Below are 24,516 nucleotides of genomic sequence, written 5' to 3'. Positions count from 1 at the left end.
ATATCTATGAAATACACAATGTAAAGGACTTCTTACGTTACAAGATGGCGAGATGTTTCTCATTTGGTATTCAGTCCGTTTTGATGTCAATTATGTCGGGAAATAGGAAGTGATTGACATATAAAAAAGGGCTGGTTCCAGAGCGCCTGATTACCATCGAGAAAGGCGACTGCCGAAACACGTCTGGTTGCAATATGAGTCCCGGAATAAACTATTGGACTTGCCCCGTGAGTGCTTCATCCTTTGTACTGCATGCGCGAGGTTGCAGCGTTTATATTTGCGGGCGCAGCACCCGCTCACAAGTGCATGGACCATTGCTGCGCATCTTGGAGCTTACATATACACACATACTTTTTTTATATAAAGTGTAAGATTTTGTAATTTTTTTTACTGGTTTACATTTTCTAAATTTATGCAATCTTACTAATGTATGTTATTTAAATGTAACTTCTGAGGATGGATATATATATATATTTATCTATCTATCTATCTATCTATATATAGATATATATGTATATATCTATATAGATCTATATCTATATAGATATATAATACACAGCAGTTAAACAATCCAAGAGTGCCATCTACTGGCCTCAGAAGGTAAATTTAAATAACATACATTATGGTTGCATAAATAAACTTCGAAAACGTAAATCATTTAATTTTAACAAAATGTTACACTTTATGAAACAAACAAATCAGACAGACTTGACTATAGCAAAAGAAACAACTTATCTCTCCATGGGGGTCTTGGTTTAGACAGGTCGTTGTTTAAACACGTGGTTGTTTAGACAAGTCGTTGTTTAGACTAGGTAGTTCTAAATGCAATAGTGGTTGAGGGATCGTGGTTCAGGCCCCTCGATGTTAAAGAGTACTGGTAAATGTTGTTTCCCCTCGATATAACCCAGTGATTCTGACTGAATTAGAGGCGATATTGAGCACAAGGGAACAGTGAGTTGGATCGGTGCTAATCGGTGCTGGGGTGCTATGAGGACAAAAAAAAGACACAAAAAAAACTAGATACAGTTGTTCTCGGTAAGCAGTGCTCTCTCGGTATGAGAAAGTCAAGGGCGGGCACCTGGTATAAGAGTAACTCAATGTGCCAGAGTCTCATAGTGGAGGGAGGTGACACTGAAAAACCCTGATGAAGTATCCCTGTTGCTGCAGATGTCACCATTTCTGACAGGTTTAGTGGATGTTCCTGGATCAGAAAACCATACCATGAGTCCCCTGGTAGGCGCTTTATATGTTTTTTATGCTACTCCTCAGCAGAGCATTCAGACTCTGCTTGAGAACTGTGGTGACTCAGTGTTTAGCCTTTCAACTTGAGTGACCTCTGTCGCCATATCCAGACTATGTCATGATTGGCATTTTGGATTAGTTGATACACAGTCATGTGTTACTGTTCTTTAACATACCCTCCCTCATTTTGGGGAGGTAATCTCTTAGTCCACCCTAGTAAATACTTGCTGTATTTCATAACTATAGAGTTTGCCAAGTATCTGCAGCACATATATGTGTGCAAGAAATAAAGGGGTACCCTTAGCTGAGGCTTTGTGTATGTATGTGTGGGATGCCATGGAGGCAGGTGCAAATCTTGATAATAGTATGCTCTCAGTTGATCTACTGCACAGCCTTGTGCTTCTCCATGCCCTCCATCACTGCACAAGCCGATGAGGTGTGTCTGAAGTGTTCCATCATGCGCAGTAGATCACAAAGGGGTTATTTCTGCTCTTTCTACCAATTGAAAAAATTCAGGAAAGCTACGCTGTGGTTTAGAAAAAGACAAAGCTGCACCAAAGTAATTGTCAAGGACCTGGCCACTTGCTTGCACCTGAATAAAGGAATACAGTGCCTGCCTATCCTCAAACATCATGTCTCCAACTCTTGCAAGAGAGGGAGTCTGAGACATTGCCAGCATCATGGGGTGCATGTTATCTGGGACGACGCAAATGATTTGTTTGGCTCACTCCAGGCCAACTCTTAGTTGGCAGGATGGTGTGGAACCACCTGTCACCAATTCAGAACATAATCTGCACCTTAGATCTAACAGGTTACTTTTTATTGCAATGAAGTTCTGTGTACAAGCGTGGAGGAAACAATCAGACCAGTGAAAGGATTGAATGACTGCATTTCTTTAAGAATTCAGACTATAATCTAAGCCTAAGGATGAAAAGCGTACCACTACTTGGACATCAGTCAGGACTCGGACTACACGTAGTGTTGTGAAACTGTGCTGCATTTCGGCAGGAACCGCTAAGGCTCATCTTTTCTGGGCCCCAAAATGAGCATTTCCAATATCTTCTCTGAAAAAGAGGCCCTGGACAGTCATAAGCGAATTGCAAGATGAGAGGAAGGAGCTCAAGAACCTCTATGGCACAGGAATTATTTAATTGCTGGAGGGGGTTCTTCCTCTTCTTTTGGCCCAGCTGCTTCTGTCATCATGGCCGGTCATGCCCTTAGGGTTAGGTAATTAGGGGAACCAACCATGAAGGATAAATTGCCCTTACCAGCCTAGTACACAGGTGCTGCCGCACTCACCAAAGAGATGAGATTGAGGCGCAACCTATAGGAAAAAAAACATACTTGCATTTGCATAGAAACCATTTACCAGTGAAGCCACTGCTTGTTACTATATGAATGACAGTATTACGATTACAAAAAAGTCTTATTTCATACATAAAGGGGACACCTACTTACTTATTTTTGAAGCGGAAGGCATCACTCACGCTGTAACCTATCAGCCCAGCAGCGCACCGGCCTCCCAGCCCACCTCTCGCCGCACCCGCTTCGCGGGTGCCGCTTCGCTGGTGGGTGCTGGTAGAGGCAGCATCTCCAAGGACCAACGCGAGGACGCCGGCAGCAAGGCGGTAAGGGGCGCGAGGAACCAGCGGGGCTGCGAGCGTGCGGGGACTTCATTTCCCAGAAGTCCCTGCAAGACCAAGGAAGAGCTTCCGGTCCGCTCTCCCTGCTAGCCCGCCCCCCGCCCGTCAAAGCCAGTTAAAAGCGCTCCTCCTCCTCTACCCTGTGGGACACCTACTTACTTATTTTTGAAGCGGAAGGCATCACTCACGCTGTAACCTATCAGCCCAGCAGCGCACCGGCCTCCCAGCCCACCTCTCGCCGCACCCGCTTCGCGGGTGCCGCTTCGCTGGTGGGTGCTGGTAGAGGCAGCATCTCCAAGGACCAACGCGAGGACGCCGGCAGCAAGGCGGTAAGGGGCGCGAGGAACCAGCGGGGCTGCGAGCGTGCGGGGACTTCATTTCCCAGAAGTCCCTGCAAGACCAAGGAAGAGCTTCCGGTCCGCTCTCCCTGCTGGCCCGCCCCCCGCCCGTCAAAGCCAGTTAAAAGCGCTCCTCCTCCTCTACCCTGTGGGACACCTACTTACTTATTTTTGAAGCGGAAGGCATCACTCACGCTGTAACCTATCAGCCCAGCAGCGCACCGGCCTCCCAGCCCACCTCTCGCCGCACCCGCTTCGCGGGTGCCGCTTCGCTGGTGGGTGCTGGTAGAGGCAGCATCTCCAAGGACCAACGCGAGGACGCCGGCAGCAAGGCAGTAAGGGGCGCGAGGAACCAGCGGGGCTGCGAGCGTGCGGGGACTTCATTTCCCAGAAGTCCCTGCAAGACCAAGGAAGAGCTTCCGGTCCGCTCTCCCTGCTGGCCCGCCCCCCGCCCTTTACGCTCCCTACTTAATAACATCTCACTCCCGCAGCGCGGGACGCAGCACGGGCGAAGACTGGGCAAAGACAGGGCCGTTTGAGGCCGTTCGAGGACGGCAGAGGACGGCCCCGGCCCTGTCACCCTGTACTTTACTTCGTTTCCGCAGGCCCCCACGACTTCTGAAGCACATCATTGAGAATCACGATGCGTCCCAAAACTAGAAGCACGTCTAAGAAAGCTACACTGGTGACACAAGTGACCGGTCCTATAGACCTTTTCATATCCAGGGTAAACGACACCATTGATAAGAGTATCATCCTACTGGAGAAAAGAGTCTCCTTGGACCTCATGCAGGCCAAACGATCTTCGCTCGGCTCACTTGCTACCGCAATTTCCCCAGCTCACCAGGTTGCTAATAATTGCTCTTTACCACTGCCACTAACCATCGTTCCTACGATGACTGTTCCAAATTCTGTAGACTTATCCGTAACCCAAACTGACTCTGATCAATCATATGTCGACTTTGAAGCAACCCCAGATTTAGAAGCCTGCCAATCACCGACTGAAAAATTAGACCAGAGTGCCATCAGTAATCCCGTACTACCTGATCCAGTAACGATCCTAGAACTAACAAAATCAAGGAAAAACACCTCCACCCTCCCTAAGGCTACGCCAATTATCAAGGAAAAACCTAAAACAAAAACAAAGAATCATAACCTGATCACGCCCACCCCAACCTCCTCGGCAGGTATCCCCTGTTGGGTGGAAAACATGGTTATGGACCTAAAATCAGACCTCGAAGCCAAAATTACAGCACAGATCAAACCCCTAATATCAAAGTTGGACAGACTTACGTCACTAATCAATACCAAATGCAGTTGTAAGGCAAGCGGGAATGGTCCCGCCCCAACGCAGGGGGCAAAGGAAACACTCCCAAAAAAACCATCTAGTCCCAAACAAATAACAGGTATAACAAACAAGCCTCACACTTCACCAACCAGAAAAGCGGCAGTAACACAACCCCTAGCTAAAAAAGGGACTAATCTAGATGCCTCCCAAGTTATTCCGGTGGCGGTAGATCTCCCCTCTGCCACACAAATAGGTCCAGCAGGCCAAACTAAAACAAGCACCCGACAAAAAGAAGGAAATACCACCATTCCAGCAGAGACCCCCTCCCAAGAAAAACCTCCGGAACTGAAGACCAAGCAGTCTCAGCCCAAAATAATCAATTTACCCCCGGAAGCTTCTCCCTTCGTGGTGGTGCTAACAGCTGTTCCCCCACTGAAGGAGGGCGTAAGAGAAACCTTCGTAGAGCTGAGGAACAAATGCGCACAGTGGCTCCAACTCCATAAACCCTTACCCGCTCACATCAGGGGTGACATCTTCTCTGCACGCAGAGGAGACTGGGTTGGTAGAAGCACGAAGGCAATAGCGGGGGATGTCATCAGCATCAAATTTAGGGAGATAGGGGCATCAAATTATATCTGCAATTCACCCAACAGAGGACCAGCCACCCAAATAAATCCCCTACCCTTGTCCTATTTCCTACCCCTATCCTCAAGGCAAAATTTCCCCTTTCCCGTACTCCCATTAAACACTGGGCCTATAAACTCCTCTGAATACAATATGTATCAACACCAGCAGCACCCACACATGCCACGATTCCCACAAAATTCACAACAATCAGTTTTCCAGTGGCAACCCCCCATCCAACTTCCTCAACCCATACACCTTGCTAATCATCCACCTGCGCATCCTCCTCAATACCCATATCATACCACCCAACAGTGGTGGCAACCCCAGCAATCCACGCAATACAACACTCACCCATGGCAGCAGCCGCGGCAAGGACGGTTTCCCCCGTTCAACCCACTAGGCCTTAATTATCAAGGCAGAGACAGGGACGAATGGAGTGGACAGGAACACTGGAGAAAGTACAGTGACCCCACACGCTGGGATAGCTGGAATGGCCTTCAATTAGCAAACAGGTATAGCGCTTTGGAGTGCGTCGATTGACTACCACAACCACAAGAACACTCCCAAATCCACACAGACCTATTGGAACCCACGGTCTCCCTATCTGTCCCTCCAGACCTAGAGATTCCTCCAGTCCCAGAGATCCTTAATGAATCAAAAAGAGTAAAAAGCTCAAGGGACAGTCCAACAATCCTGAGTCTGATCTCGTGGAACATCGCCGGTCTAAGGACAAAAATAGAGGATGGGACAATTATGCACTACATGCATAATCACCAAGTAATATGCATACAGGAGACATGGTCATTACAAGAACATCACCTGCAGGGGTACAAAACGTACTCCTCTCTTGCGCAGTCGGGACACATAGGCAGACCAAAGGGAGGTCTGTGCATATACGTAGCCAACACTATCCAAAACGCTAAAATAAAGGTTATAGAACTGGCATCTAATTTGCAGATCCTTGGTCTTTTCCTTCAGAAAAAAGAGTCAATGGTTATCATTAATTTTTATAATAACCTGGATGAACTGGACTTTGAGGGAGTCCTGGCCCATCTTCACGAAAAATTAATTACTCTCAGAATGAAACAAGGAGAAAGAGGCCCGGCCGCAATAATATGGGCAGGCGACTTCAATCTTCACGCCTGTACCCAACCAAAAAGAAAATGTCCTGGCATGGTGACAGAAGATGGCCTCTCACTCACCCATTTTTTGCATAATAAAATGGGTAGACAAATGAATGATCTCCTATCCGACCTGGATCTCCAGATAGTAAACACCTGGGACTATGGGGATAATTCACTTGCACCCACTTATATAGGAAGAGGCTATAAAACCACGGTAGACTTCATAATTATATCAACATCCTTACAACTAAGAATAAAAAACTTTGAAGTCAAACCAAATCCTCAAAGTGACCATGCAATATTAACCTTGGAAGTCTTATTAAACTATCAACAATGTTCTCCAGTAACAATAGCCAATGCATTGACCCAGGAAAATATCAATATGGATAAAGTAAACGGGTACTCAATAAAATGGGGAGTGATAAACCCAGAGGAACTCACCAAAGAGTTAATAAGATCAGTCTATTCCCAAATTAAAATTTGTTTGGACATAGCAACTAATGACGCAGAGCTTCTAAATAACTTTGCCCAAATTATGGACAAATTAAAGGTTTTACTTACAAAAAAACAAAAATCTGGTCCATCCCGGGCCAAAGGCTGGTTTAACCAAGAGTGCACTAAGGCTCATACAAAATTGAAGCTAGCCTTAAACAAAAACGAAAGGGATTCCCGCACAATAGCCACCCTCAGAAGTGAATATCATAAAATAAGGAAAAAGAGGAAAGAGGAACTGAAGCAAGCGCTGTGGCATGAACTCCACACCAGTGCCCAAGAAAAAAACTCTCAAGCCTTCTGGAGAATTATAAGAACTCCTTTCTTGGCAGACGACATTTGCCCAAAAATCGAAGCTGCTATAGACGCTGCAACTTGGGTATCACACTTCACCAGCATCTTCCAAAAACCAACCTCTGACCAAGAGACGGAAGAAGAGGAAAAAATATTCCTACCATACCCTATAGATATAAATTTTGAAATTTCCGAGATTCTTGTGGCATTGAACTCAACCAAAAAAGGAAAAGCTCCAGGGCCGGACGGAGTCCCGGCAGACTTTTTTAAACATCAAACAGAACTTTGGGCACCGATTTTAACAAGGGTCTGCACTGCCACGGCAAAATTAGGAATTCTGGAGTCATGGACAAGGTCCATTATGGTGCCGATATTTAAAAAAGGTAACCGTATGGACCCTGCCTGCTATCGCCCAATTTCTTTGCTGGACTCACTGGGAAAAATAGCAGGAAGAGTGATTTTAGAAAGACTACAGGACTGGGCAGAAGAGAGAGGCATCCTATCCGATCTTCAATTTGGATTTAGAAAAGGACTAGGTACTGTGGAACAAGCCCTAAGTTTATCGATAATCTTTGGAAAATATGTGCATGCAAAGAAAGCAAAACTTCATATGACCTATGTAGATTTGTCCGCGGCCTTCGACTGCGTCTCCCATACAAAATTGTGGTCCCTTTTAGCACAGATGGGGGTAGATCCATCACTCCTGAACTTTTTAAGGGAACTCTATTCCAACCCATCCGCAAGAGTCCGCTACGGGACAAAGGGGGAACTGACGGCGTCTTTTAGAGTGGAGCGTGGGGTCAGACAAGGATGTGTCCTGGCACCCTTCCTTTTCTCCCTCTACACTAACAACTTGGAGGTCCTTCCACTGGCCAAACATCGCCCGATCCCCGCCCTACTCTACGCGGACGACGCCGTCCTCCTTGCACAAACCCCCCGTGAACTCCAAAGGTCCCTTAATAGATATTCGCAGTTTATGAGAACCCTTGACCTTCACATAAACGTAAAAAAGACTTTCGTAATGAAGGCTGGGGTTGGGAGGAAACAGCAAAACTCCATCTATCTTGACAGCCAAAGAATAGATTCTACAAACGAATACTGCTATCTGGGAGTCATGATAGATAATAAACTCTCCTGGAAACCAGCAGTAGAAGCCAGAAAACATTGTTTTAAAAGAGCATTAGCCGCATTGGTGTCGTTTACACAAAAACTAGGAAAACGTCCGCCCAGGGAATTGATAACCATATATAAAGCCAAGTGTCAATCTACAGCTTTATATGGAGCAGGACTATGGGGTCATACGGATGTCACCTCTCTGCAAATTGCAGAAAACAAGTTTTTCAGATTCCTCTTATCCGCCCCCAAAAGTTCCTCGACTTACGCCTGCCACTTAGAATTGGGGGCACCATACATCGAAGATCTTGCCAAAATTCAACCACTCCTCCTTTGGCGACGTATCTGGGCGTCAGATAAAAACGACATCACAAAAACAATACTGGCGGATGCAATGTCTCTGGACTACGTCTTAAAAATTAAATGGCTGGCCTATATCCGGACCTTTCTCTTTGATCTTGGAATAGAAAAATATTATTTAAACCCCGAAAAAATTGGAGAACTCTCAAAAAATAACTTTAAAAAACGAGCCTTGGACCATCTGGGCAATCTGAGACTACAAATAGAAGCTGGGAAACAGTCGGTGCAGCACGCAATAATGGTTCAATCTACCCTTTTAATGCAGCCCTATTTAAACCTTGACATTGGTACCTTCGAACGATTTCTCCTGATAAGATTCAGACTGAACATATTTCACAAACTGGTAGCTTTCCCAACGCCAAACGTTTGGGACCCAAATCCACTTCCATGTCCATGCGATGGGATATCAGGTCAAACCACCCTTCATACTGTTCTGTTCTGCAAATTTTATCAGGAACATCGCAAACTCTGGTTACTAACTCTTTTAAAATCTTGGGGTCTTAGACAATGTCGAGTAGCCATGTTGAGCTTGCAGCTTTTGGATACCGAAGCCACATGTTACCATGTCCTTAACTTTCTGAAATGTATATACGGACACAGGAAAAACCTTTAATTATAATAGTACCGTATACATTTCCAAAACTTTTTTTTTCGCTGTTTTTAAGTAATCTGTAATTTATATTTCATTGAAGATTTTTTACCTGTACTGCTTTTATGGATCTGTAAAATCCGAATAAAGTTTATTATTATTATACATAAAGTTATCAAAATGAGTGCGAAATTAGTATATTGTGTTTTATTTAATTGATCTGTGCTGTGCTAAGCATGATGCCAAAGACCACTCTACAGTTCTATAATAAGCAGACAAGCACAACAGTCCATTTGCAACATGGGCTGGTTGTTGAAGACAGATATTTTCAAAGCTCACTTACAAACTGACAGTAGATGGAACACAAAAGGAAGTCTTAACTAGCAGGAGAAGCCAGGCCCTGTGAAGAAGAGGATAGTCCTATTGGAGCCTGATCAAGAGCTAAAAGTCTCTTTTAAGTGGTTGCTTTTCAGTGTTCTATAAAGTATCGGGTAAGTATCAATATTAGATGATAGTCCAACGAGTTCCAAAGGTAGGTTTTCCTGATGTTTAATGATTTCCACAATGTCCTTTTCTTTTTAAGTTTGCGATGGCAGCTCAAGTAGTTTTGCTAAATCAAAAGAGTCAACTGGGGGCATAGTAGGTATCTCAGGGCTCTGAGGTACCTGGAATCTTCTCACCAAATAAGATATACAGAACTTTACATGTTATTGTTTAGTCTCCCAGCATCCAGGGAAATCGACTGGGGAGGAGGAATGGGACCAACATTTACAGACAAAGACAGTCTTTCTGCTTGATTTTGTATCCTCTGGTGGCCTCCAATGGGGCTGTGATGCTTACTGAAAGAGTGATCATGGTCAACCCAAATTTGCAGGTGTATTACGGATCCTACTGGATTTAGGGGTTCTCCCAGTTCCATGGCTAATGTAATGATGAATAAGAATAGACTGGGCTGCCTGTAATTATACCCTCAGTTATGAAACAGTTCCTTCAACCAAATGATTATGCATCCACATCCCTTTCAGGTACTGGCAAGTTGTTTTTAACTGGAATTTCAATTTAAGTGACATCAGCATATATTTGGAATTGCAGTGGTTGTTGGGGGAGCACCACTGGTGTTTTTTTTTAGGTCGAGCCTTAATAGCGCATGCGCTGTCTGTAAGACCTGCTGTATTCGATAAAACCCACTCTATCACCGTCTCCCACTTACCATTGGTTTATTCCAGGGTTGCTGGTCTTTGCTGCCTCCTATCTCATTCCGTCAGCTGGTACGTCTATTCCTATGAAGGCTCAGGAGCACTGGTAAAGTACAGTGTACCTACGCTTGCCTTCCTTATCGCCTCTGTGTGAGAACTTTTTTTAGCTTTATTGATGCCGTTGCTGCTTCTGTCCATTGTGATTCCCCTTCTGCTTTGTGTTATGATCACCTCAATGTGGCAGCCGTGTAGTCAGAGAGCCTTAATTAACACCTGGATCTAAGGTTTTCTTGTCCAACCTTTGCTTCTGCTTCGGTGTCTGAATCTGAATAATGCCTAGTGAATGTGTGTGCACAGATTTCCATGAGGCTGCCTTGCCTATGTCCAAATGGGGATATGTCTAACTCAGGCTGTAGTTGCAGCTTTTCCTCTTGTGATGAATGAATAACGAATATGCTACTTACCAGTATGCATCTGTTCTTGGCATGTAGGGCTGCTGACATTCATATCTTGTGCATAGATCGCCGCCTAGTGTTGGGTCCGGATGATTGCACATTGTTGTCCTGGAAGAGTCTTCGAAGTATCACGAGATAGGTGGCTCCTCCCCTGGACTACAGTGCGCATGGGCATCGACTCCATCCTCAGATTGTTTTTAGCCATTGTGGCAAAGATGGAGTGTAACACCGTGAGTGATGACCATGCTAAGAGTAAGTGTAAGTGCTGCAGCCGCTACAGGCGCCGGGGAGGAGGGCGGGTGATATGAATGTCAGCAGCCCTACATGCCAAGAACAGATGCATACTGGTAAGTAGCATATTCGGTTCGAGGCATGTGGGCTGCTGAATTCATATCTTGTGCATAGAATACCTAGCAGTCCCTCCATTAGCAGCGGCCGCCTGTGCCAGCTGCAGCAGTTTGAAAAAGTGTTTTTAGAACAGCCTGCCCTACAGCTGCCTGCTGTTTGGAGTGCACATCTACACAGTAGTGTTTTGTAAATGTGTGTGTGGTAGACCATGTGGCTGCTCTACAAATGTATTCTAAAGGAATATTTCCAAGGAAAGCCATGGAGGCCCCCAACTTTCGCGTGGAGTGGGCCTGTGGGGGAACCCTTAATGTGCGCTTGGCCTTTTGATAGCAAATTTGAATGCACTTAACGATCCACCTGGCTATACCTGCTTTGGAAATGGGGTTGCCTTTGTGTTGTGGCGAAAAGGCAACAAACAGTTGTTTTGTTTTCCGAAAATCTTTGGTCCTATCTATGTAGTACATTAGAGCTCTCTTGACGTCTAGTGTGTGGAGCTTTCTCTCCGCCACTGACTCTGTATTTTGGAAGAACACTGGCAGTTCTATAGTCTGATTGATATGGAATTGTGAAACCACCTTAGGAAGAAACTTAGGGTTAGTACGGAGTACCACCCTGTTGGAGTGAATCTGTATGAATGGCTCCTGGATAGTTAGTGCCTGGAGTTCACTAACGCGTCGCAGCGATGTGATTGCTATCAGGAAAGCCACTTTCCACGTTAAGAACTGAATCTCGCATGAGTGTAGACAGACTCCCCAGGATATTGCAGCATGGATTAGCAAATTTAGCGGCACAACTATGGAAATTTAGCGACACAAATATGGAAATTTAGCGGCATTTTTGCGGCACTGTATTTTACTCATAAGCATTCATTTTCATCCTTAAATCAATAGAAAATGTTTTAGCAGAGTATTCCACTTTAAAATAGTATGTTTAAAGTTCTGCCGCTCTATGGAAGCACAGATCCAATCCTAACCTCGTTTAAGGGGGGTCCTATTTCTCCCCAAGATGTTCTAGCACCGTTGTATGCACCCCCGCTGGGGGTACCGCTGCCTCCTGGGGGCGAAGGAGAATGGACAGCTGAGTAAGCCTTACATATCCTGCACAACTTCATTACATTGCAGAAATGCAACTTAATACCGACTTAGATACTTTCAGGCTCACTGTGCATATTAACTTCAAAAGTTGACAGAGGTAGCGCGTCCATTTTATGCAAGGGCACTGGAATTATTCGCAAGGTAGGCACAAATTAAGCAGGTGCATTGTCTAAATTATTCATCAACACAAGCAAAATATGTGGCGTAACGTGTGACATTTTGTGACAATAGTTTTGTAATTTTTACTTTTTAACACTCTCTGGGCAAAGGTGTCATCTTAATACTATCAGTTTGACACCTAAATACTGCAGTGAGCGACTAAAAAGGCCTAGAGAGACTGTATCTGAACCGCAGGATGTGCCTCCCACGGCAGCAGTAGTAAGCCTCTCCTGGTGAGCTTTCCCTTTTCTAGCCTCATCCACCTGCCAGACCTTCTCCCTGGCTTCGTCTCCTCCGTCACCCTGGGCACTACCTTCACTTCCTCCTCTGTCATCACCTCCGCTTAACCTCCGCTCCCCACCTGTCTACACTCACTACCTCACCCCTCCTGTAGAAGCAGTATCTCTCTCTTTTACAGACCCTTTTATTGCATCTCGCCTCTTCACTCGCCTCCCTATCTATTGGCCCCCCTCTCACACAAGGCCAAGTCTTCACAGCTCCCCCCCTCTCCAGCTCTACTCTCCAGCACCTCCCTTCACAGCTCCCCTCTCCTCTCCAGCACCTCTCCTCTCTGGCCCCTCTACCTACAGAAACGGAGCAGAGGATGAGAAGGGGCCTGGGATTTCAAAGGTCACTGAAGCCAAAGCCAAAGTGACGACGTGCCTAAAAAACATGACCTGCCTGTTAATTGTGATGAGCAGGCTTGCCACACGCACAGCCAGAGACTGGTTGCGTTGACTGTGCTTGTGGCAGTGTGGATGGAGGAAGGACAAATATAACGACGAACATGCGTTCATTTCACTGAATTTCTAGCAACATTCCAGCAGGTGGCGCTACCTGATGACTTACATCACAAAAACAGCATTATCAAGAGGGCAAAATAAACGATCATTTAAATTAAAAACAGCAATCGGCGCTACCTTTCATTCTCGCAGCTCCCCACTACTTTGCCCCATCTTCCTCCACTGATGTTTGTGGACCCCATGTGCCGAATGGTGTACGGAAACACGTAGTGACGTATTTGCGTACATCCTATGAGAAGCCACACTTTTTTTTAAATTGCAGCTGGGACACTTATTTCGCGGCCGAAATGGTAAATATTGCGGCCATCGCGCTTCTCAGCTGATTTCGCGATTTTTCCGTGAATCGCGAAATCGCGAAAAGCTGGAGGGTCTGTGTAGAGGCTCAAAAGGTGGACCCATCAGCCTGGTGAGGACCACATTTAGGTTCCATTCAGGAGCTGGAGCGTTCCGGGGAGGAATAACTCGTTTGAGTCCCTCCAGAAAGGCTTTAATGGCAGGCACTCTGAAAAACGAGAGATGCTGCCTGTTTTGGAGATAAGCTGCTATTGCGGATAAATGTATACGAACGGAAGCATAGGCCAGATTGCATTTGTATAGATGTAACAGATAACAAATGATGTTGTGAGTAGATTCATCTAGCGGGTTGATGATGTGGTCTGCACAATAAACGACAAACCGCTTCCATTTTGCTGCATAACATGCTCTGGTGGTGTGCTTTCTTGCCTCTCTTATGATATCCATACAGTCGGGAGGCAAGTTGAGGTAGCCAAACTCTAAGACCTCAGGAGCCAGATCGCCAGGTTGAGCTGTTGCGGATCTGGATGCTGAATGTCGCCATGGTTCTGCGTCAAAAGCCTGGGTGTGAGGTGCAGCCTTTGATGCGGTACCACGGAGAATTCTAGAAACATGGTGTACCATGGTTGGCGTGCCCAAGTAGGAGCAACCAGGATGAGTGTCATCGAGTGTTGCTTCAGCTTGCGTGCCACCAGCGGTATTAGAGGTGCTGGGGGAAAAGCGTACGCAAATATGCCTGACCAGTTCATCCATATCGCATTGCCCTGCGACTGTGGGTGTGGAAACCTGGCGGCAAAGCTTTGGCATTTGGCGTTTTCCTTTGTGGCGAACAGGTCTATCTCTGGATGACCCCACTGCTGGAAGTACGGGTGGAGTACAGATGGATGTATCTCCCACTCGTGCATTTGGTGGCTGTGCCTGCTGAGCAGGTCCGCCATCTGATTGTCCTTGCCCGGGAGGTGTTCCGCCATGAGGAAGATGTTTCTCTGAATGGCCCACTTCCACATGCTCTGAGCCAGATGAGACAACTGTGGAGAGTGTGTACCTCCCTGCTTCTGTATGTAGTACATGGCCGTCATGTTGTCCGTCCGGATTAACACAACCTTGTTGCACAGATGTACTTCGAATGCTTTCATTGCCAAGAAGATAGCCATCAGTTCTAAAAGGTTGATGTGCATCTTCTTTTGCTGCGCTGTCCATAGTCCCTGCACTGTGCAGTGGAGTACATGAGCTCCCCATCCCTGGAGAGATGCGTCCGTTGTCAGAATAATCTGTGGCACAGGCTCTTGGAACGGTCGGCCCTTGCAAAGGTTTTGTGGATTCCACCAATGCAGAGAGTTGTATGCAAGACCGGTCACCAACACTAGGTCTTTCAACTGTCCGTGAGCCTGGTTCCACTGACGTGCTAAGCACTCCTGAAGCGGACGCATATGTAGTCTCGCGTGCGGGACTATGAAGATGCAGGAGGCCATCATGCCTATCAACTGCATGAACACTCGTGCCGGAAGCGAGTGTTGTGGTCTGAATTTTTGTATCAGCAATTGAATGCTGTTGATTCTCACTGAATTTGGCTGTGCTTTGGCCGCCAGAGTATCTATTGTCGCGCCCAGATACTGCCGTACGTGGGCGGGCTGAAGTTGGGACTTTGGATAATTCAGTGAGAACCCCAGATCGTGAAGAAGGTGAATGGTGTGGGACATGTAGGCGGCACACTGCTTGGCTGACTTCGCCTGGATAAGCCAGTCGTCCAGATAAGGGTAGACGTGAACGTTCTGTCTCCGTAGGTGTGCAGCCACTGTCGCCAGGCACTTTGTAAACACCCTGGGTGCCGTCGTCACTCCGAAAGGGAGGACCTTGAATTGATAATGTTGATTTTGAATGGTGAATCGGAGGTATTTTCTGTGTGACGGGTGTAGCGGAATATGGAAATAGGCATCCTTCAGATCTAATGTTGCTAGGAAATCTCCCTGACTGAGTAACGGTAGAACCTGCTGTAATGTGAGCATGTGAAAGTGTTCTGATAGGATGTACTGGTTTAGGGGCCTGAGGTCCAGTATGGGTCTGAGGGACCCGTCCTTTTTTGGGATTAAGAAGTACAGCGAGTACACCCCTGTACCTCTTTCTTCCACAGGCATGAGCTCTATTGCTCCTTTTTGCAGCACGACGACTACCTCCTGCTGCAATAACTGCAAATGCTCTGTGGACATAGGACGGTGTCCTGGGGGCATGTTGGGTGGAGTGGACGTTAACTCCAGACAATAATCGTACTGGATAAGCTTTCTCACCCACCTGTCAGTAGTGATGGACGTCCAGACTGGTAGGAACTGTTGCAGTCTCCCCCCGACTGGTGTGGCATGGTCGGGGGGCAGTGACAAGGCGTCACTGTTTGTTAGCGGCGGAGGATCGGGAGCTGTTGTTTCCACGACCCCTACCCTTGGCGCTGTTTCCACGATAGCCACCTCTACTTTGTTTGATGTAGGTGGTTTGCGTGCCTCCTTTATTGTATTGTGCCTGCTGCGACAGCTGGCCTCTGGAAAGTCCTCTATTGTTTGAGCGACGAAAAGAACTACCCCTGAACTGCTGGGACTGTAGAGCCCCTATAGACTTTGCAGTCTCAGTGTCCTTTTTGATCTTTTTCAAGGTGGTGTCCACCTCTGGTCCAAATAAGTGGTCAGGGTTTACAGGCTGATTTAGTATGGTGGTTTGTATCTCGGGTTTGAAACCGGAGATTCTAAGCCAGGCATGTCGGCGCAACATTACACTAGTGTTAATTGCCCTGGCCGCGGTGTCTGCTGCGTCCAGCGCACACTTGAGAGCTGCATTTGATATAAGCTTCCCTTCCTGAATGAGCATCTATGCTGCCTCCTTATATTCATCTGGCAAGTGTTGTAACAGGGTTTCAAGTGTATCGTAATGAGCCCTGTCATATCTGGCTAAGAGTGCTTGAGTGTTGGAAATGTGCCAGATATTGGCCGCTTGAGCTGCCACCCTTTTCCCTGATGTTTCTAGCACTTTAGATTCCTTGTCAGGGGGAGGAGCATCACCCGTTGTTTGCGAGTTTGCCCTCTTCCAGGCATTTGAAATAACTAGAGAGTCCAACGGCAATTGTCCCTTGATATAGGTGGGGTCCCCAGGTGCTGGTTTGTACTTTTTTTCAATTCTGGGGTTTAATCACCCTTGCTCTGGTGTTTTCTTTAAAAATGTCTGCAGCATGTTTTAAGACACCCTTTAGCATTGGTAGAGTCTTGACAGTTCTCTCTGAGGTGGAGAAGGTGTCAAACAAAAAATCCACTTCAATAGGGTCAGCATGGAGCTGGACATCATGATTTTTGGCTGCCCTTTCAATAAGCGCATTAAACGCCGCGGAGACTTCAGTAGGCGAGGTTTTCACAGCATACACCTGACTGTCTGGGGCAGTGTGAGGATCTCCTGGGTCAGTAGCGTCCGTCCAGGGTTCAGTGTGATCTTCAGGATCAGTGTCTATAGGATAACTGTACTCCTCATTGTCACCTTCCCCTGTCTCCCCTGTCTAAGTTGGCGAGATAGGAGCAGTGACTTGGCCATGTGGTGAAATAGGCTCAACAAGAAGAGGTGATGTAGCAGAATCCTTCTTCTTTTTCAGTGGCATTTTATATGACTCCATAGGCTGTTCAGGGGCGATCTTTCTCTTATAAATAGAAAGTCTACCCGTGTCTGCGTCGATGAATTGCTTCGACTGCTCTTCAAGCGGGGGCTGTCGATGCTTTGTGACAAGGTCCGCAGTTGTAGACTTCGGCCCCGTGGACACCCGCTTGGACGCTTCGACGGCCGGTTTAGGGGCGAAGGCTTTAGGTACCACTTTCGGCGGCAGTGTGAACTGGATGGGTGCCGACGATTTTAGAGGTTTAGTGGGAGGCTTCGGTGTTGGAGTGTCCTTCGGTCCGACAGGAGAAGCCTTCTCCTTAATGCGTTTCAGCGATTCCGACACCTGCTTGGAGAAAGAGGCGGACGGCTGTGTCGACTCGACGGGTACCTTCGAGGCACCGCCAGGCGTGGGCTCGAGGTTCGTATTGCCTGTAGCCTTATCTGGTGGACGCGTAGGATCTAGGACCTTCCGAGCCCCGAGTCCTTTGTCAGTGTCGACGGCCTTTGGCACCGACTTTTTCGGGTCGACGTCCTTGACCAGTTTTGTCTGTGTCGCAGTCCTCGGCTCGACACCCTTCAGCGACCTCACCGGGTCGACAACACTTTTCTGCTTCGTCGGTGCAGATAGTTCGGAGGACTTCGAGCCGACCAAAGCAATACGCACTTTCGGTTTCGATTTCGCCTCCAGTGCTTGAGGTTGAGTAGACACCGAAGCTTTCTGTTTCGGTTTTGATCGGTCAACCAGTGGCTCTTTAGAGATGTCCGTAGCCGGGCCCTGAGGCGAGGCTGTAGAACTGAGTGTACGATCTCGGGTAAGGCCATGTGGCGATCCCTCGACCTGAGCCTTATTGAGTGTTTCGGTCACGGGCCCCGTAACAACGATCGGGCCTTGCTCTTCGCCCGAGCTATCTTCTCCGGCCCCAAAGGCCACATCGTCGTCTCCTACCTCGTCGACGACGTTATCAAGATCGACCATCTCGACATCTGCGTCGTAGTTGGAGTCGTTCTCCGATGCAGGATCAGACTCTCGAACTTCCTGCTTGACTCCCTCATCCTCTTCGGTATCGAAAATGTTCACCGGGTCAGGTGCCGTCTGCTGGGCCTCCTTGCGCGCTGCGCGTCGAAGCCGAATTGTCTTTTTGGAGCGGAAACGAGAACAAGCCATACAGCTGGCTTCATCGTGATCCGGAGACAGGCACTTGTTGCACACCGGGTGGACGGCGATATGAGGATATTTGGAGTTGCAAACGGGACATCTCTTGAACGGGCTCCGTTCCATGATGGGTCGTCGATAAGGCCTCTGGCGTCGACCGGGCCTTCAGTGCCGAAAGCCACGCAGCTCCTTCGGAGGTTCGTCCCGGAAACTGAGCTAAAATAAGAACAAGAACTGGCACCGATTGCAAGACAATACCGACGATAACTAAAGGCCTTTTGGCCAAAAAGAAAGTTTACTATCGATTCCGAACTTGAGTTAACAAACATGCATCCGAACCCAATGGCGGAAAAAAACAATCTGAGGATGGAGTCGATGCCCATGCGCACTGTAGTCCAGGGGAGGAGCCACCTATCTCGTGATACTTCGAAGACTCTTCCAGGACAACAATGTCCAATCATCCCGACCCAACACTAGGCGGCGATCTATGCACAAGATATGAATTCAGCAGCCCACATGCCTCGAACATAAATAAATGGGCTTTGGGCTTATGAGGAATAGATATGTTAGGCAGTTGATAACAAAGTAATACATTTTACTATCCGCCTGGCAATAAGATTGGAAGTAGCTAGACCCTGTCTAACATGATCATAAGTCATATATAATTGAACCATTTTCTGAATCTCTTTTGTCTTATCTAAGTAAAAAGCAAGACACTCCTAACATCTAACGAATGAAGACTCCTCCCTGCTGGCGAGGATAGATTTGGAAAGAAGGTAGGAAGACTAAAAGGGTAATTGATGTGAAAACCAGCAACTAGGTTAGGTAAGAAAGATTGGCGAGTCCTCAAAAGTACATTATGAGCGTGAAAAACGGGACACGGTTCTATGGTTGAAAGAGCTTGCAATTCACTAACCCTTCTCATTGATGCAATTGTGATTAAAAAGGCAGTTTTCCATGATAGATGGTGCAAGATAGCTTTGTGTATTGGCTCAAAGGGTGGGCATGCTAGTTTTGATAACACCGAGTTGATTTCCCTTAGAGACGATGGAGTTTTTACCAGTGGAAAAACCTTCTTCAGACTTTCCAGAAAATCTTTAGAAAAGGACAACTACTGTGGAGATTTTTTATAAGCAGTTATGGGTGCTAAATTTACATTTATCAATGAAATCTGCAACTTTGATTTGGCTAGATGTAGCAAGTATGGAAGTAGTACATCTTCCAGGCATGCAATGGGATTGTGACTTTTTTTTTTACACCAGATCCTGATCTTTTCTATGCATTACTGGATTTCATGGACGGATATTTTGAATCTTTTAGAATATCCATACAAACAGTAGATTTAAATGGGCGTAATGATCAATCTCAGAAGACAGGTAGCTAATTCAATGACTGAAGGCCATGGTGTCGGATCAGGTCCTGAAGTCTGCTTAAAAGATTCAGTCTCCATGACAATCGCTTGTGGTGTAGTTGAGACAGTTGAAGGTTGTCTGTGTACCATCACTGTCAATCTGATGCTATTAAAATCATCTTTCTCTCCATCTCTGTAGTTTGTTTGAATCATTAAGTCCTTTACTGAGAGAGACTGAAGGAAAGCTTGGACTACTTCGTGTATTGCCTTCATTTCTAGGTGTATTGCCTTCAGTTCTAGCCAATTGATGTGATGAGTCTTCTTGCTGCCATATCCCTTAGATTTTCAGATGTTGCATGTGAACTCCCCACCCTGATAGGGAGGTATCCAGGGACTATCATCTGCATTGGGGCTTTCTTTTGAAAAGGATCTCGGAATAGCACATTCTGAGTTTTGTGCCACCATGCCAGAGAGTTATGTTATATAAATATATAGAGCGCAACATTTAGCTCAAAGAATTCCATAATACCAGGACAAGTATTGAAGGCAGATTTTGATCTAGTTGTTGAAAAGCCAAGTGTTCTGTGCCTTCCTAAAAGACAGCATGTTTGTGGAGGACGTATATGGAAAGGAAGTTCATTACACGCCCTGGTTGTGCAGGTAACAAAGCTTCTGCTGCCCCAGTTATGAGCAGACATTGTGAGATATAGGCTATCCTCCCAATTGTCTCTTTTTTAAACTATTAATCGAGCGAGACACTGTTGGAGAGATCTCATGAACAGCTTTGCATTTGGTACTATGTATATGCAGGATGAAATGGATCATAGAAGGGAGGCAACTTAGTGAGTATGTACAAGTTCTGCACATTTCTTTTGAATTGATAATTCTCTCTTCTGAAGGACACATATTTTCGCTGTGTCCATCTTTGTTCCTTGTTGTAGGAGACACTATACTGGCTTCTGAACTGATTTACTCATGTTGATTTGGAGACCCATCTTGGATACTATGCCACCCCATAACTTTCCTTTACCCCACTTTCCTGTCTTGCCTCCCTACCTTCCAAAAGCAGTGTATAAATTTAAACAAGAGCTCTAAATAAGCATTTTGATATTCAGTATAGAAGGTGAAAAGCATTGTTTACATTTTAAGGTCTTGTCTGGGGTGAATGATGATAGAGACATCAATCTGAAGGACTGTTAATCATGCCCTTTGTTTTCTCCTGCCCTGGTACTAGGCCAGAGGAGGAGGGAGGGGCTAGTCTTACTAACACATAAGGACAATGTCACACTGATTTTCCATAGGTTTATTTAAATTACATGTGTGTGCATTCAATGAATTGAAACGTACAGCATTTGAACAGGAGCTGTGTAGCCGCCCAGCCGAGCACGTTAGAAGGAAAATAGCAGGAAAGTCCTATTTTATTTAAACAAGGACTTACCTGGCTGGCTAGTTCTCTTGTGGGTGATACAATCAAAGCTCTAAACCCTTTATTCCTTGGCTGCTTCAGATGCGTTAATATAGGAATGCTAAAGGCCAATGTCTTTCCAGACCCAGTGGGAGCACATGCCAGGATTTCACGACCCTGTGAATGCAGAAAAGATCTTTAATGATGCAGTTCTTTAAACCATGGCCCTCATTTCCACAGTAAAAAATATAGCTATATCCTTGCATTAAAAACAATCTAATAACTAACTTGTGTGCTGTTGAAGAAGTCATTTTGGTGAGGAGGCAATGGTCTTCATGTCACAAAACAGCCACCCTTAAGGAAGACAATCCTCTCAAGTCCAAATGTGAGAATTCAAACAATCCTAAAATCAGCCCCCTTGTAAGGTTAAAAAATATCAGTATATTACACAATGCTTAATCACATCTATGGTTGCAGCGAGCAACACTACATATGTCTCAACAGAACTAAAACAATTCTAGGATGTGTTCCATCTCTCAGCTGGCCTGGTTCCTACCGCAAAGCTCTGATCCTAGTGTAAAACTAAACTCACAATTACCCCTCTTTACCTGGTAAACACAGCAGACAACTGCCTGTGATTAGCCAGACACCTCCCTCCCACATCACTCTGCCCACTCCTCTTTTTACAGCTACAAACCAACCACTGGCTGGATCTGGTAACTTCTAGACACAGTGTATTTGTATTACTGTGACATAACCTATACAGTAACCATCAGTAGATTAATTCACAAGCCATAAAGGATACAAACAGTGCTCAAAATATATATTACCATCAAGTAAAGGGAACCCAATAAAGCTGCCTTACAAAAATACTGCAATGGCTCCGGGGAAGGTATTAGGCCTTCATGAGCAAGAGGACAGTCAGCCAATAGAAGATTGGCCCATAGGATTTCATGTGTTGTCATACTCTACTCTCCCCTTTCCTGAAAAAAGAACGGCATTGTTCACATAAGACTGCCATATCTGTCAAGTAACCTGTGGTCCATTACCCTGGGGTCAGTATATAACGTTTCTTTAAGACATTATAAGATGTCATACTCTCAAGCCAAATATGTAAATATCACCCTGCCAGATCACACACAATTACAAATTGGTTAATGAACTTTAAACATGGTTGAAATTTTAAAGAAAGAATACGCAAACAGCATGACCTACAAAAGACTAACGCTATCAAATATGGTACATTCCACATCAACGTATACCTCACTATGGCTACAAAGAAGTGATAGTGACAGACAGCTGGGCTTAATCATGTACATCTTACCATCCTTGGGGTAGAAAAGAGTGCTGCTACTATTATTTAAGAGCAATTATAAGCATTTGATTGTGTCTGTGTGCCATATATTTCCAATAAAGATTGGTGGCTGAGCTATGAAGAGGATATGAAACACAAAAAACCAGCAAAAAACTAAAAATTTAAAAAGAACATAGAAAACATGATCTACTACCAGGTAAGTAAACGTTAACAATCATTTTTATGTATCACTAAATGTTCGCATTTAGCCAGTGTCTGTACTCTCTCCATTTATGCAGCACACAATGAAAGCACAGTGGGAGAAACTGCGTGGAGAAAACAGCCGATTGAAATTCATCTGTCTGCGTGGTATATTTTAGCGACTTTTCCATCTCTTCTCTCATATAAAATATTGAAGTATAACTGCATGTTTCTCACACCACCCACAAGAAACAGAATTGAAACACAAGCTACCCAATAAAGCTTAATCGAGGAATGCCACCTGAACACAGTGGCTGCTCAAAATAATGCAGGTTCAAATGTTAATTTCAAGATCTGGAAACAGGATCTCTCTGTCTCGTCTTTGAAGATGAATACTTACATGCAGCATGACGGGGACCGCCTGCATCTGAATGGGAGTCGGCATTTGGAAGTCTGCTTCTTGAATATTTTTCAGTATCCTATCATGGATTTTGTATTCTTCATGCATCTGCTCAAAGGTGGTGACTGGTTCTGGAATGTCGGTTCCTTGAACATATATCTTATGTTTATTTCTGAAATGGTTAATCTGAAAAGTAAACACAAAATAATTATTGTCAAGCAAACAAAGGATGCGGGAAAAATAATCTAGATAGTCTGTCACAGCCCAGACACATCATGTGGCAATATAGGATTGTGTTCAGAAAGCAGTTATTATTAATAGTTGGTCACATTTAGAGTGCTTATGCAGTTGGAATCAGCCTCTCCAAAGCACAAGAGTGGAGGGAGAGAAGGTTGAGGGGATTCAAATGGAAAGGGCGATGTAGGGACATTAATATAGATTGACATGTGGAGAAACTTGCTGGCAATTGAACAAACAGGTCAATCTTGGGTCTTCTATGAAATGGTACTTAATCCAATTTTCTAGGAGGTATGGGTTTAGTGATCATGGTACTGTCGTCTCGAAGGAGATCAGAGATAATGCAGAGTGATTTTACATTTTATATAAGTCTCAAAAGAGAATAGTGCTGAATTTTCAATGCTACGATTTTGGGATTATGTTGTTTCAAATTGAGGCTAAGCCTTGCTCCTGTTTTGAATGGATCACAGCTCGCTTATCTTGGTAAAGCAGTAATTGGGCCTTGACTGACTTATCGACAAAGGAGGCTTTGAGATGAAAAGGAGAAATGTGAGATTTCTTAATGGAAGTATATTAATTGACTAATTAAACAGCTGGTTTATAAGAGCCTTCAAGGAAAGGAGGTCATCAAACAACAATCCATTTCTGACAGAGGAAACTGGTGGTAGTTGAAGGCCACATGAATCTGGCAACAGGAATGGGAGGTGGCGAGGGAGGCCTTTAGCGTAAGATTTCAGTATTTTGGATGGTTTTCTTTACATCCATCCAGCCACGAATTGCTTTGATGGGTGCGGAAGAGGAAACTACGCTGGTGCAAGCAAGTACCATTTAACACATATTTATATTGAATACTGTCTAGTACAATGATTGTTTGGCCTTGATCCAGTTCTTCAGGAATGGATTCACAACTGCGGGGCATAGTAGATTAGGTGCTATGTCCTGATCTAAAACTCGACTGATTGCCACACAGCTGAGATTTTTTGATCGATTTCTGCAAATATTTGCAACCAAATTGCTCCATCACCTTGCGGATCTGCGGACAGTTTGAGATTGGACAGAAGTTGAATGGGAATTCTAGGATGAAAAAGGGTTTCTTTTTTTAAAAAGGTATGTGAATACTAAAGGCCTTATTATGAATTTGGCAGCCACGCTACCACCCCGCTCCAAGACCACCAAAGCCATTAAAGACCGCCAGCCAGAGTACAATGCATTTTTACTCTGGGGAGCGGTTCTTTGGCGGCCCCACTGAGGTGCCTTTGAACAAAGCACCACAATGGGAGTGTCAAAGGCAGTTCCTGCAGGGCATGGTCTGTGAAGTCCATGCCCTGCAGGAACTAGGGATGCATGCACACAGGGGGGCACAACATGTGCCCCCCCCCCCATGTATGTAGC

The 24,516-nt window shown here is 45.5% G+C and overlaps 1 protein-coding gene across 2 annotated transcripts in view; it reads right to left on the bottom strand.

Moving 5' to 3' along the window:
- Nucleotides 1-24,516, bottom strand: part of DDX52 (DExD-box helicase 52) — a 114,738-nt gene that overhangs the window by 52,147 nt on the left and 38,075 nt on the right. For both annotated transcript variants that reach the window (XM_078679772.1, XM_078679773.1), the window contains exons 4-5: nt 22,888-23,073; nt 21,026-21,169 (exon numbers count right to left, since the gene is read on the bottom strand). In XM_078679772.1, coding sequence (XP_078535898.1) covers nt 21,026-21,169; nt 22,888-23,073 — 330 coding nt within the window. The remainder of the gene's footprint in view (nt 1-21,025; nt 21,170-22,887; nt 23,074-24,516) is intronic.

The sequence above is a fragment of the Lissotriton helveticus genome, chromosome 3_1, assembly GCF_964261635.1.
Source record: "Lissotriton helveticus chromosome 3_1, aLisHel1.1, whole genome shotgun sequence".
In the NCBI taxonomy this organism is placed as follows: Eukaryota; Metazoa; Chordata; class Amphibia; order Caudata; family Salamandridae; genus Lissotriton; species Lissotriton helveticus.
Note: the sequence above shows the minus strand (reverse complement) of the source record. Positions and strands in the feature narration are given on the sequence as shown.